Genomic DNA, 15,175 nt, shown 5'->3' with positions numbered 1-15,175 from the left:
GCGGAGGGACCCCTTCAGACGTCTTAGACGTTGAACTTTAGAGAACAAAGGAGAATAAGTATTTGCTAAATGTGTAAAAAAAATAGCCCAACTTCATCAATATCAATTCCACAACTTATGAAATTATATTTTGCAATTTAAAACTAAAAGAATATATTATAAATAAACATCGACAACCAACATCATTTTCACAACATTCCAATTTACAAAAAACAAAAAGAAAATTGGTAAACAAGAGATTTATGTGGGTCGACCAATGACCTACATCCACACAAGACAATCCACGAAAGTTTTATTAAGCAAATCTGTAAGATTACATAGCTACAAATAAACTCTCAAATGTGTAAGCCTACTACAACATGCTCTCAAAAAAACAAGCTGCAGAAATTTCTAAATCCAAGACTCCAAAAAATTTCAGCATCAAAACCGGAAACAACAATACATAGCTATCAAATTGGTAAAACTGGAAACAACAATACAAGCTGATGCATCAAAACCTTCCATCTTTAATTTTTGCAGCTAGTAACCAGTTCAAACTTCTAAAGCCAATACAACTTTATGCATCTAGTAACCAGTACAGACAACTAACCCGAAAAAACTATCAACCAATACAACTTTCTGCAGCTCACCCAATGCAGCTATTAAACCAGACACTGCAACAAATACTGTCAACCACATATTGCAGCTATTGCATGTAATTGATAGAGCATTCATTACAACCAACAATGTGATATATGTTATTCCATGTATAGCATTGTTCTACACATTCCAACAATGCCAAAATCACCCACCCAAAAGGAACATCTATGGATTATATGCAATTCAAAAAGTTGCCACAATAGAGAAAATTTCACCGCAGTCCAACAATGCCAAAATAAAGATCAGACAAACAACATTTGACCGATCTTTCACATGACAACATTCAACAATGCCAAATAAAGATCAGTCAAACAACATTTCACCCAAAAGAAACATATTTGCATTCCAACAATGCCAAAATGAGGATCCTAGGCAACGTTTTTAAGAAAAACAAATCTTTCATATGACAGCATTTCCCAACAGCTAAAAAATTTCGACCACGATCCCAGGCAACATTTTGAAGAAAAAAATTCAGGTTAAAAAAATTCAGACGAACGAGGAGCAGAGACGAGATCACAGGCATTTCCCAACACTTAAAAAATTTCATACGAACGATCCCACGCAACGATCACAACATTTCCCAACAGTTAAAAAAATTTCAGACGAACGATACCTGCGAAAATTTCAAAGAAATTTCGAGTAGAGGGGTGCACGAGATCGAAGATTCCGATCACAAACAAAATCGAGGAGCAGAGACGAGATTAGGAGAGCCTGATCGCAGATCTAGGACAACGACGACGAGACGGGATCGAAGGGAACGAGACGGGATCGAAGAGAGCAGCGGAGTAATAATTTATCCCTAAACGCGGAACGCATGGGGCTCGGAACGACGAACGAAGCAACGGGTAATAGTATAAACACTTACGCGCGTATTTCCACCGCTGGCTCAAACATATTTTTCAAACGCCATCCCGACATTCGAAAACGCCGAACACATATATAAGCTGCACAAAACAAACCCTTATATATAAATTGTGAGACATGTATTCAAATGCCCCAATTATAATAGCATTAGAAAATGACACCAATTGACTTTACGGACCATGTTTATCAAAATACATTGGCGAAATATTCTAAAAAAACAAAATTCTCAATCACACGGATTTCAAATAATGCAAATATTCCAACACTTCAATATGAATGGCGCGCGTATTTCACGAAACTATAACCACTTAAAAACTGAAAGCGTCCTACGGTAACCTCACCGTCGCTGAGCTGGCAACGCCGAATGTCCTCCTCCGCCACCTCGCCGGAAGGTGACCGCAAGCCGAGCTTCTCCGGGACCCATCTCTAGCTTGGAATCATCCGGTGCCAAACCACTGCGTTCCGAAAGCTTGCGGGTCCATGAAGATGATGGGGGAGACTCCCCTCAACCTCCCGTTATCTTCTCCCGAAATCTTCTCCTCACTTCCCGTCCACATGCTGCTCTTCAGATACCCTCTCATTCTCCTCTTCTTGGAACCTTAGCTGACGTTCAGAGATACCCACCTAATGGAAATCATCTCCGAGAGGGAGCGGATCCTCGTCGGCTACGCCCCTCGAGACCCTTTCTCCGGCGCCGTATTGAGCACGCAGCGCCGGAACTCGGACATCGACTTCCACGACGTCTTTGGGGGGCCTCCAAGGCGGTCGAAGCTCTACGAATCTCGGCGAAGCCGCGCTGATTCAATTGATTTGTGCTCTAGGGCGAGTTTAGAACGGGAGGACTCCGTGGAGTGTTACCGCTCGCGTCTCGGGTCGGGGGAGAAGCCGGTGTTTGGCCATGGGAGTGGGTCGGGTCGGAGGCAGTTGGGAGATGATTTCTACAGTGATATTTTCCAGACTAGCGATTCTAGCTGTTCGTCGCCGAGGAGAGGTGATCGGGAGGCTTTACAATCGTCTCCGGGCTCAAGGATCAACAGTCCTAATAAGCCAACGCCGATTAGGTGGCCGACGTCGTTTGGAGTATCCTCGCTCCCACAGTTCAGGTGCTTGACTGAATTTTCTCTTCTTTGTTTTAGAGTTTAGTGCTTATTTTACTCCTTCATTGAACATAACCCCTTTCCAGAGTTCTAGTGGAAGATGAAGTTATACCTTGTAAAAAACATTATTGTTGTTGATCTTTCAATTATAGAAATTGACTTTATTGTCTTTTGATTTTCATAAAACTTTTATGGCAGATGACCTAGGTTGGTGCTTTGCTTCAAATGTTATTGCTGTTAGCTGCTAGCTCTTGACAGTATGATGTTAACCAATATTTAATAGATTAAACTACTTCAGAACTTCATCTCCATTGGTCTAAAAAACGCTTTTGACAGTATGATGTTAACCTATATGTCTATAGCTTCTGGTAGAAGGTGAATAATGGATTTGGGTAATTTTAGGATTCCCACAACTCCTGTGGGGGCGGGGAAAGATTTCAGACAAAGCTCAAGGATTTCACATATGTGCTTTAGTTATGCTCCCACTCTTCTTAAGAGGATTATTTATAACCTACTAGAAAGCATGAAGTCTCGTTAATAACCTAATAACAACATAATACTCATGAAATACTCATCACGGGATTTATTCCCCCTACACCTTCATATCGACCGTAACCTTAAGTTGAGTAAATCGTGGCATGGTCAAGAGGAAGCAAGAGACATTAAATACGAGGGAGGCTTGGGAATGGGAAATTTGATGAGATCTTTGGATGATAAATTGGATTTGGGTGACTTGTTGAAGGTTCGCAGGGTCTGCAAGTGGATGAGCGGAAATGAGTCTTGATATAAGTTCCAGATATGAGGTGGTGGCATGCTTGGATTTCGGTTTGGACAAGAAGGGATTTGATAGCAGGGATATGAGCTGCAAATGGAAAAAAGCAAGGTAGATTAGGCTGTGATTTGGATTGCAGAAGTTGAATCTAGCCATGATGTTGCTGTGGGGAAGAAGGATCTAGCAATGGAGAGAGCTTGGATATGACAATGTCTGTATATTTGGCGAATGGGGCAGTAGATAAGAATCTGTGTGAGACGCACTTGGTGCCTCAGATTCAGTAACTATGGGTAGATGTCGAGGCAATAATTGTTGAGGATGCAAAACACTGTTTTCATGTCAGGTTGGTAGATATTAGGCAATCAATATTGATGCGACGGGAAAGGGAGGTGAAAATTGTGGCACTGGTGAGGCATCTGATGGAGAGGTTAATGAAGGAACCATTTAATACCAACAAAACCCGGAAAATCGCAAAAAAGGTAAAACTATTGCATTAAAAGAGATAACTAGGCAATTTGTTGCGTGTCTCAAGCTCTTGGTAAAGAGGGAGAAGGGATTTGAGCTAGAGCTCATGGATTTCATTTTGCTATTTTCATGATGCCCAAAGTCATCCTAAAAGGCTTATTTATATCCTACAAGAAAACATAAAGACTCACTAATAACCTACTAACAACCTAATACTCACTACCCATTACACCATGAAGTAGTTTTTGTTCCTCGAAATGTTCTTGTTAAAATTTTACACTACACTAAGTTCAAAATTTGGATCATTTGAATTGAAACTTTGATTCTATCTGTTCAATGCTCCACCAGCTTTTATATTTAGTTTGTTCAAATTGTAACTTTTTATTAATTAGTAAGAAACCTTCATGCATTTACAATCTTTGAAATAGTATTTGAGGAAGAAAGCATGCATTTTTCATGCTTTTCCACTTTCACTAACCGCTCGTAGGCATATTCTTGTCATCTTATGCCATGATTTCAATGTTGTGTGACAGAATTCTCTAAAGCAAACTTAAATTTATTAGATTGTTTGCATGTCAAAATTGAATTAATTAAGTTATTTTGTTTCATTTTAACATTTTAAACAATAGAATCCCGGTCTATTCACTTATCTTATTATCATCCCAAGCTTTGAATAAGGGCTTGTTTGTTTCCCATTATATTTTAATTTATTATGGGGAAAGAATTCATCTTTTACTATTTTCTCCCTTTTAAGTTTTGATCATGACTATGTAATTATCAGTTTATCAGAAAAGATGGATAAAGGTTTGACCCATCCATCATTCAGTTCCCAAACCCAGCAGTCTGTTTTTAGAAATGAGGATGATCGAACTGATGCTTTCAATTTTCCCTTATCTCCTAATGCTTCTTCAACTGGTACAACACAATCAGTTGTAGGCCATGAAGATCAAAGTAACAAAGGGTATTCTTCCTATCGCAAAAGCACATTATCTCGTCGAAGTTCTTCGAGCTTTGAAGCTTTGCTAGACACCATTGAACCTGCTTTCCAAACAGTTGAAAGCCAAACTGAAAAGAATTCAAGCAGCTTAGAGGATTATGTCAGTAATCAGAAGTTTCATTTTTCTATATACAAATGGGCGGGAAAAGGGGTTATGCTTGTCATGCCCTCTGATTCTAAAGAAAGAAATGAATTTGAAGGAAGACTCGCAAGATTTCCTGAGATTATTGTTCAGGAAGTTGAGCTACCTTCCAACTGTGATTATTTCTCTGCTGCTAGTAAAGCTTTTGAATCTGAAATTGTTACCCAAGTGAAGAAATCAGACAAGAAGGAAGCCGGTTATGTAGCAACTACTGCTAAAGGCCTTTCACATATCGAGTTTGGTCCCGAGCTTCTCAAAGATGATACAAATAAAACAACAGGTCACTGTTATCTATCTTTTATTTTTTGGTTTTCATCCATCATTTAATTAATGTGCTTCCCAAACAAGATATGACTATTCTTGAATGTTAAAAAAGGCTTAACCAGGTATTGGGTGTTTATGATGACAGACAAATGTGGCAATCAGGGTGAAAAAACTTCAGCTCCATGGTTTGACGAAAATTCTAATACAAGTTCTGCGAATGAACAAATTCATGGGTTGAAATGCCTTAGTGAGCTGTTTGATGATGATATAGAAAAACAGAGTGAGTATTGTCAATAGGTAGCTACACAATTTAATTTCATCTCATATCAAATAGAGTAAACGTTACTGTTATTTTTTTTTTCTTTTAGGAAGAGATAATATACCTAGACATGTTAAAGAAAGGGAAGCGCATTCAAAAAGTCAGAAAAAGCAGCAGCGTCAAATGGAAAGTAGGCTAGTTTCTTGTGAAGTAAATTGTACCACATTGCATGATACTCCCACCTTTTCAGAAGTTAAAACACAAGGAGGCAAAGTTAAGGGGAAAGTTAAAGAATTCATAAAAAAATTCAATCAGGATGGCTCCCCCAAAAGAAAAGGTGCTTTTGAAATGTTAGTTCGTAGGTCTAAAGGTGAAGAGAACAAACTAAACAAAGTTGTTGAAGCGGCCCATGTCTCCACTATCGGGGAGGATAAATCGCAGGGGAAAAGTGGGAATAAGAACGTATCATTATTTGACTTTCCTAATGCCATTGTATGTCATCTACATGTTTTAAATTATTGTAGTTTTGACTCATATGTAATGCATATCAATACATTTTTTATTTAAATCAATACTCATTCCATTTAACTATAATCCATGAAGCTAAGATTCCTTTGTAAAATTCAAATTGTTTCAGGAAAATCAAGGTATGGAAAAAGCAGAGGAAGATAAGTCCGGCATTTCTTGTGATGGTCATCCTTCAGAAAAAACGATTGAAGTCTTACCTCCACAATCTGGTTGGTTTCTATTTTATACTCCTCCCCTTTTTGGCTGCAACACTTTTATGGAAATACTTTTGAGAAACCTCCGTTTTTTTACAAGCCGCCACCTTTTCCATATAACTTTCAAACATGGCTTTCTGAAAAAAAACAATTGAACAAAATTTAAAAACAACCGAAGCTCCACCAAATGGAGCCTTAGTAGTCACAAGCCATATCATTCTATTGCCAACTATTCCAAAGAAAGCTTATTCAAATTAATACATTATAGATATGGTATTTATTTTTTCTTATGCTATTTGACTCTTACACTGGCTTAACATGACTTGAAAAGTTTTAATTTTATATCATTCTCAAGTTATAGAATTTGTCAGATTTTTAAAGTTGAAAAGTGAGCGAATGATTTATAGTTTGATACCATATGCTTTTAAACATCGAATGAGAAGAGGATTACTTCTACAGCTTAAGTAAATAAAGAAATGAAGAGAATTTTATTTGGAAAAAAGATGATAAATGGCTTATAAACTAGTTAAGTTCGTTAGAAATCAAATATTTAAGTGTTGAGTTCAATTGTTTTAGTGGTCCTCACATGGGCGCCAAGGGTTGATTAAGTCAAATTGGATCAACTAAGTCAACCTGACTTGAGGTGAGTTAAGATTGGATCTAAAGGCTTGTAAGGTGGGTCCTAAGGCTTTGGGTTGAGTTTTGGTGTTTTAGGGTTGAAGGGTCCACATATTCACTAAAAATGTCCACTAAGGGTTTGGTGAGAGAGCTAGATCCTATAAACTAAGAGAGGGAAATGGGTTGATCTCACTAAAAGTAAGGTCAATATACATGAAAAACTTTATGAGGCTAAAAATATTATTTTATTCACAAAAGAAATTTTTTTTTATTACAACTAATTTCATTGTCGAAATTCATTGAAGTCGGAACATTAAAAATCTCTACTCCAAGACATTTGAAAATAAAAATTCTGCCAAAAATAGAACGGCTACAATTTTGTGAAAAATTTTAGAATAGCATATACATAAATGATCAGTTAACAAAACTATCATACCGAAATTTCTAGAAGGGGCATTTACATACATACCACACATATATATTTACAGATCTAACACCTAAACTTTATTACTTACATGAATAACACTCAAATCTTAACATCACATCAAAAAGACCACTATTGCTAACTTTTTACAAGTGAAATACAACTTTTTATGCATAGCCTTATAACACCAAAGCATTATAGATGTAAATAATAAAGTTTAGGTGTTAGATATGTAAGTACATAAGAATTGTCCGTCATGCATATAAATTTCTGTTTTTAGACATAGTGCAGAGACATGCTTGGAACTCATTAAAAAACCGAGAATTCAGGTTCTTGTATGAATTACACCTTTTTTTGGTAAGTGAACTATCTTCATTATCCTTTTTGCATTGCCACGTCAAGAGCACATTGCTGTATCAATCACTATATTTTGAGGACAAATAACTCATAGAGAATAACTAGAGCCTCAAAATGATGTAAAAAAAATTTCCCTGGATTTAATTTATTTAAACATAGACAATTAACCTCCTTTTAGAGGAGATTAAGATGCTATCATTTAGTGATTGCAAATTTTGGCCACCATTTACAATTTTTCTCCTTAGATCCATTTCTCCTAAATGGTGACAGTCAATCCCCTTTCAAGAGGAAGACTGAAGGCCCGCCATAAGAATTGCGAACCTTGATTGTCACCTGAGTTTCATTTATAAAGAATTGTGTTATGCCTTGTTAAAGAGTAGAACTGGAGCTTGTAAAGGGGAACTAACAAATTTTTTTATATATGGCTGTATCATACCTCTTATAAAGTAGAGTTAGATTCTACATAGGGAGAACTAACATCTCCCCTTACCCCATCGGTTAGGTCGAGAAATGAAAATGAGATTTTTTTAATAGTTTTACAAAAATTAAAAAAAATTATTTTAAAAAATTTCAACAATTTCTTTAGCGTTAAGTCTCTATAAAATACTTTATTAAAAAGGTTTATTTTTTTGATAAAAGGGGTAAACTATGCACTTAAGCGGTGTGTCTAGTACGCTGGTAGCAATGTTTGCCATGATAGTTCGACCACTCACTCAAGTTCAGGCTAAAAAGTAGGTCTGGATAGGTCTTTCTCTGCATTTATAGGGCTCTTCAATTTTGACACTTTTAAAGTGTTGAGCCTCTACAGCCATTTCAAGGAATTTTAAAGTTTCTTAAGCTTTTTCTTTTGGGATAAATTTTATTTTAATAGATGTGGCAACTTTAAGGAAGGTTAAAATTACAATTAATGTGAGACTTTGTTTGTCACATTGAGGGAAAATTTACATTAATGTCCAATTTGTGGTTGCACCTCATAAATTTTTTTTTTTTATTGTTGTGTTGTGATTATTTAAAGTTCAAATTTATTTTTGTACTACATAGATTTTGACTTTTGAAAATAATGGACAAATGATATGTTTTTAGACAATTTATTTGATCAATCACAAATCTCGATACCAGTCGTGATTTGATATGAATTCAATGCATAAATTTTGAAATTAAATTTTAAACCATCCGAACTTCGATTTTAGCAAACTTATAGTCCAAAAAAATATTTTGATGAGATGAGTCCAAGGATGCTAGCCGTGATCTGATTTGAATTCAACAAGCTTAAATCAAGCACTTTAAGCATTGAAAATTTTATGGTACTATTTGATAGAATAAGTCTAAACGATCTCTCAATCTTGCATGATTATGAAAAAGTTAGTATTTTGATGAGCGGGATCTAATGAGCTCATGAAAACTTAAATTTTATGGTACTATTCGATAGAAAAAGATCTATGATAAAGGAATCAATTTGGGGTGTTTGATGGAGTTTTTAGGGACTTTGACCAAGATTATCAAAATAGCACTAAAAAAAATTATAAGTGGACCATTATTCTCTAAATGAAATGAACTTAAAATTTGTGGAAGATTAAAAATTTGATGAACTCAAAGCCGATTGACGCCTGCAATCATTATTGGCAACATCATCAATCCATCTCTATCACTCAATTTCCTTCATGCGATTACTGCCATCCATCTTTTATCCCACGACTGTTGTCACCCAAGGGTTGTCTTTTGGTCAGCACCATTTATTGGCAATGCAGACTTCTTTCAAGTGATGTCAATTTTCTAACCACCATCATCACCCTTACTTGCTTTACCACTACTCTTAACCATATTCATAAGATGTCAAAATGCCAATCTCAAAATACCAATCCAAACTTTCTAATCTTATGTTTTCCAATTGAGAGAAAGAATGGACTTACGTAATTTTACGAATATAGTGAAATAGAAATATAGTGAAATAGGCATCGGGGTTTTTTCTCATTCATATTTAAAAACTTTGGCATCTTCGGTGAACTTGTCTTATTTTTGTGTGTAAATTTTTGTGCAACACTAAGACAAGAAACCCTTACTCTACCTCCATAAATTTTTATCACACAATTATTCTTAGGATGATGATGGTCGTAATGATGATGATGGTATGAATGGGCCCTCTTAAAGTGTTTGAAAAACTTGATGGAAAGGTTTGTCTGCATGGATCTCTTCAGTTTGGTTGATCCCTAAACTGGACATAGTAGCAATTCTTCAATGAACTTTAAGGTACACTTGCAGAACTTGTTCAAAGAATTGTTACAATTCCTTAACCACATTTTCTAACACGGCCTTCACTATGGCGCCTTTATAATAAATCCAGCTGGAACTTTTTTTGTGTTTATTTATCACGAGTTTTAAAGTTTGTAATGGGAAGAGATTATGTTGGCCTAGCACAAAACGAGAACAAGGTTTCAAAAGATGGGGGAGGGTGAATGAAAACCTTGGAAGGGAGAAGGAAACACTACTAATTATTATTTAATTTTACAAGAATTAGCTAATCATAAGTTGCCTTAGCTCTCTTAGAGTAAAAGCTATTAAAACTAACGACCAAATAATCCAAATGTTAATGCAAAGGCATCCAGGCAAAGATAAAAGTCATCAATTGTCTTTATTATCAAAGAAAAAATATATATATACATAATACATCCTTAAAGAAGACTTTTAGACTGATCATTATCCTGCATTTACTTGTTTTTTTACTTTTCAATATGTTGTGTTTGATATTGTAAATATGCCTTCTTATGCCCAGTGTTGAATTTCAGATCCACTTTCCGAAGTCCTTGGTGATGCAGTATTACATGAGGAGAATATTCTTGAAGATTTTGAGGCGTATCTGGTATGCCAATTTTCAATTTTTTAAATTTATTTCCTGCATTCTATCAATTTATCATACTACGACGCTTTTGTATGTCATGAGTCTTTTTGAAAACGGTCAAGCAAACTTCTTACAGCTATTATCAAAGCTATATTTTTTTCAGTGCATTTTAAGGAAGAAGATTATTTAGACATGGGTATTCAGGGCTAAACTTTTATACCAGAGTTGCCAGTCTTCAAACTTAATACCGTTTTGCAATTATAATTGGTAATTCTTTATGCAAATCCAGATAAAATAATTTTGCACAATTTCTTCTTCATAGCGAGACAATGGGCTACTGCATATTAATATGGGATGATATATGACTTACATTGTCACTCAAGAATGATATTAATGGTGGTATTTAGGGCAGTTAAAAAGGCTATTATTCTTGTTCGATCGAGGTTGGTCACCACCTCATGCAGGTTATGCTAAAACATTACTAATGTTGATGAAGAATGTTTGTGTATTATTTTTCATCTTTTTGGGAGTGTTTCAAGACAAATGAGTTACATTGAGTTAATAATGTAAATGACACACAATCCCAAATATCTAAATTTTGGGTATTATTGTGACCAAATGAAGATATTTATGTGTGAATGGAGGCCACTAACCATCTCCTTGCCAGATATCGCTGCCATAGGCATTGGTTTGTTGATCCCTTGGTGGCATACGACATTTACTCCGTAGGGTCGTCCAGAAGCTCTTCCTTGTAAGTTGTACGCGCACTTAAGGATAACAAATGGTCAGATCGGTCCAATTCGGTTAAGCCTCATTTGACATCATATTTGATTGATCAAATCATTCTTAGATGTTGTTTGATCCAAAAGACTTTATCCAGATGCTAATTGATCTAATTTGGTCCATCGGCACTAGCTCAAGCAAATTGAGATATATTGCACTTTAGTTCATGTCTTTGTTTCCTCCATAAAAATCGGAACTTTTATGGTCCATACCAACATATTTGATTTTCTCCGTAGATATATTCTTTGGACGTCTGATTTCAGCTGTTGACTTCAAATGATTTTGTAAACATAAATCTTTCATCTATTTATGCTAAGCTTCTAGTTTATCCAGGTACTTAACAATTATTTAAATTTAATCTCCTCTTCTCAACAAATGTAAATCTTCCCTTAAACATCGTCTGATAATGAGTAAATTCATTGGCATCCAGTGTTTTGGTATTCCAAATTGTTGCAGTATGCCAAACTTTGATGTAGTTGATGAATCCTTCAATGAATACTTCGGATCACAAAGTAAAAGCTTCACGCTTCTAGAATCTGTGCACTATGACTGTAATATTAAAAACCCTTAAATTACAATGTTTGTATCAAACCAAAGCCTCAAACCTTAGTCAATATGCCTAATAGAGAAGTAGAGAAGTAATATGAGATCTACAACGGTCACTACATGTCATTGAAGTCAGTTGACAATGATTTTGAGAGGAAATTTGCATGACAAATTTGTCATATTTAACGGTTCTCTACTAATTCCACAAGATATCTAATAGTTTTTTTTTTTAATTTCAGCATCATAATTGTGACCGAGAAGTGATCAGTACTTTACAGGTTATCGCCTTGAAAAATGTATGCTTGATTTCACAACTAAACTCAAATGACTTCTATTGTTCGACCTTGTGTTACAGACCCGTACAAATGTGTCATTAATTATTTTATGGACTAGCCCATGAAGTATATTAATATATCGGAGCATCTACACACATACCACTCAATACCTATGTATTTATATCTATCATCTAAACTTTTTATATTTTTACCACTCCAATCTTTTTCATATCACATAAAAAATACCACCATTTTAACTTGTTAAAAGTAAAACACACCTTTTCATGCTTAGATATGGTGGCATGCATGTAAAAGCTGAAGCTTAGATGTTAGACATGTAACTACATGTATGTAAATCTTCTTATTATATTTTGTTTCCATGCAGGTACAACAGTTGATGGTAAACCAGACTGAAGCGGTACAAAATAGTCCACAACAAGACCAGATTAAAGTGACAATTCATTTACAAATATACCCATTTTGGTTTTGTTTGAGGAAGTGTTATTCCAATGACTTGTAATTATCTGCTTTTGCTCCAGGACTTGGATGCTAAGATACGGCAGTGGTCAAGAGGGAAGGAAGGAAATATTAGATCACTGCTCTCAACCTTACAACTTGTAAGCCCTCCTATGTTTTTAGCAACTAAAATGATTTCTCCTGTCATTGTTAACATTAGTGAAATACATATCACTCTTTTTATGCGAAGTGTCCTGTGTGGCACATTCAAAGCCTGCATCTGATAATATTTTAAAAATTAGAATTTTCTCCTGTCATCAAATGTCTACAATGCATGAATACTTGGGGAATTATTTGGGGAATTATTCTGTTTATTTCTGTTTATTTCTTTTTTTTTTTTACAATATATGCAACAATTTGTTGTCACCAGTCTTTTTCTCATGAATGTTTTTTTAACCGCCGAATTGATGAATTAAAGGGAAATTTACATACATGCACCTAATTCTTATGTCTTTACAAATCTAACACCTAAAGTTTGATATACACATTTATAGCATTTTGTATCTTAAATGTATGCAAGAACATGAGTATTTCACTTTCAAAATGTAAAAAAATGGTGTCATTTTTTATGTGATGTGAAGGATTTGAGTGTTTTGCTTGTAAATTTAAAAATTTAGTTGTTGGATATGTAAATACATTAGAGTTGTCCAAAATTTTCAGCTTTACTAAAACATAATGAAACTTTGATCGGTTCTGGTTGATCAGGTGCTACAACAACTTCATTGTGCCTAAAATTCTCCCATTCATCCAAAACAATTATAAATATTAGGCTAGCGCAAGTTTTTCGTTAAACGTGTAAAGGCTAACTCCATAGGTAACCTCTGAATAAAGTTTTTCATAACCCGTGAGAACTATCCCTGCCTAAAGGAGTCCTGTGACACACCTTTGTCAAGCATGATCTTCTAGAAAATGATGAAATCCTTGATTGTGTTTTCAGGGTTGTTTCCTATTGTAGTCTCGCTTGATCATAGTCGTAGGGAAATACGGTCAACAACTTACAAAGTAGAGCTTGTTCTATCCTGGACTAATAACCTTTATAAAGGGGCATTTACATACATCGCACACAACTCTTATGTATTTACACATCTCACATCTGGGATTTCATTTGTACACACACAGCACTCGAATCGTTAAAATCACCTAAAAAATATCACTTTTTAAAAGTGAAATAGATCTTTTTCTTGCATAGGTTTATGACACCAAGGTGTTGTAAGTGCAAATATGAAACTTTGGGTGTTATATGCGTAATTACTTAATCATTGTCCCTTTTTTTTACCTAGTTAAACTTTTTCCTATTGCATGTTTTGCGTTGACTTTCTTTCAAACTTTGATGCAGATTATTATGTTGTTATTATTTTTTTAAGGTTCTTTGGCCAGAGAGTGGATGGAAACAGGTTCCACTGGTGAATATAATAGAAGGAGCATCCGTGAGGAAAGCATACCAGAAGGCGTTGTTGTGCCTTCATCCAGATAAACTACAGCAAAAGGGCGCTTCATCCAACCAAAAGTATATCGCAGAAAAGGTTTTTGACATTTTGCAGGTATTTTACCTAATCTCATATGGAATACATGCAATTTACATACATACCACCTAATTCTTATGTATTTACATGCCTAATACCTAAACTTTGTTTTTTTTTTAATATATACCACCCGGATCTTTCGTGTCACATAAAATATACCTTTAAAACATGAAATACACTTTTTCATCGTGGGTAAGGTGGCATATATGTAAAAAATTAAGTTTAGGTGTTAAATATATAAATAGATAAGAATTTAAGTGGTCTGCTGTTGATCTCATTTTGAGGTCATTACTCTTTTCTTTAGGATCCTAGGATTTAGCTCTAGGGGTTCCTATTGACTATCTTAGAAAACTATTATTGGAATCCATCCCCTTAGAAATTTCAGTCACTTCCTATTTCTCTTGTGATGTCTCGCATTGATGATCTCAAAACCATCGTCGTATGGTCGAGTGGTTAAGGGCTATCATGTGGAGACTCAAGGAGAAGTTCCAATAGGATCTCAAGCCCTAGAAAAATATTTTTAGACTTTATCTTCACACACACACACACAAAATGCACAAAATTCACTAAGTTGTACAAGATCGGACTAGAATCGAGCTTAAAGGATGGATGAAAATGCGAACTTCTCCGGACGACCTCTGACGACAAAATGGACTACGCCAACATGTCCTGGACATCAATTTTAGCAAGAAAAGACATCCATATTGCTATAATTTCCGAACACGAGCAAATTGCACACAAATCGATGAATTCGTCAAAATAACCTCCGACGATGAAACATATCACGCCAACGTGTCTGAAACGTCAAAATTAACTAAAAAGGACATCCATTTTGTTATGCCGTGACGCACGAATAAAAAAATGTACAAATCAAATTCTTATTTTTTGAAATATTAAATTCTTTTATATTTATATTATTACTTATAATATTAATTTTAATCCTTAACCTTATTTCACCTAAACCACGCTAACCTCTCTCCCCACTCAATCCCGTGGCTCGATCGAAGTCCTAGCTCCCGCGTCCCCTCTGCCATTCACGAACAGGCTCGCCCTCCTCTTCCCCCACACGCGGCACT

General features: G+C 35.4%; 1 protein-coding gene across 2 annotated transcripts in view; it reads left to right on the top strand.

Annotated features, from left to right (window-relative positions):
• The first annotated feature begins 1,817 nt into the window (after positions 1-1,817).
• LOC110020803 (J domain-containing protein required for chloroplast accumulation response 1) overlaps positions 1,818-15,175 on the top strand; it is a 19,621-nt gene continuing 6,263 nt past the window's right edge. The window contains exons 1-10 of one of the 2 annotated variants that reach the window (XM_020719047.1): positions 1,818-2,606; positions 4,619-5,256; positions 5,386-5,520; positions 5,609-5,991; positions 6,137-6,236; positions 10,404-10,477; positions 12,025-12,081; positions 12,446-12,511; positions 12,600-12,677; positions 13,941-14,117. In XM_020719047.1, the coding sequence (XP_020574706.1) occupies positions 2,131-2,606; positions 4,619-5,256; positions 5,386-5,520; positions 5,609-5,991; positions 6,137-6,236; positions 10,404-10,477; positions 12,025-12,081; positions 12,446-12,511; positions 12,600-12,677; positions 13,941-14,117 (2,184 nt within the window). In that variant the 5' untranslated portion in view covers positions 1,818-2,130. The remainder of the gene's footprint in view (positions 2,607-4,618; positions 5,257-5,385; positions 5,521-5,608; positions 5,992-6,136; positions 6,237-10,403; positions 10,478-12,024; positions 12,082-12,445; positions 12,512-12,599; positions 12,678-13,940; positions 14,118-15,175) is intronic. The other variant, XM_020719048.1, reaches the window with a different exon arrangement.

This window comes from Phalaenopsis equestris, unplaced genomic scaffold, assembly GCF_001263595.1.
Source record: "Phalaenopsis equestris unplaced genomic scaffold, ASM126359v1 Scaffold000107, whole genome shotgun sequence".
In the NCBI taxonomy this organism is placed as follows: Eukaryota; Viridiplantae; Streptophyta; class Magnoliopsida; order Asparagales; family Orchidaceae; genus Phalaenopsis; species Phalaenopsis equestris.
The sequence above is the reverse complement of the archived record's forward strand: the minus strand, read 5'-3'. Positions and strand labels throughout refer to the sequence as shown.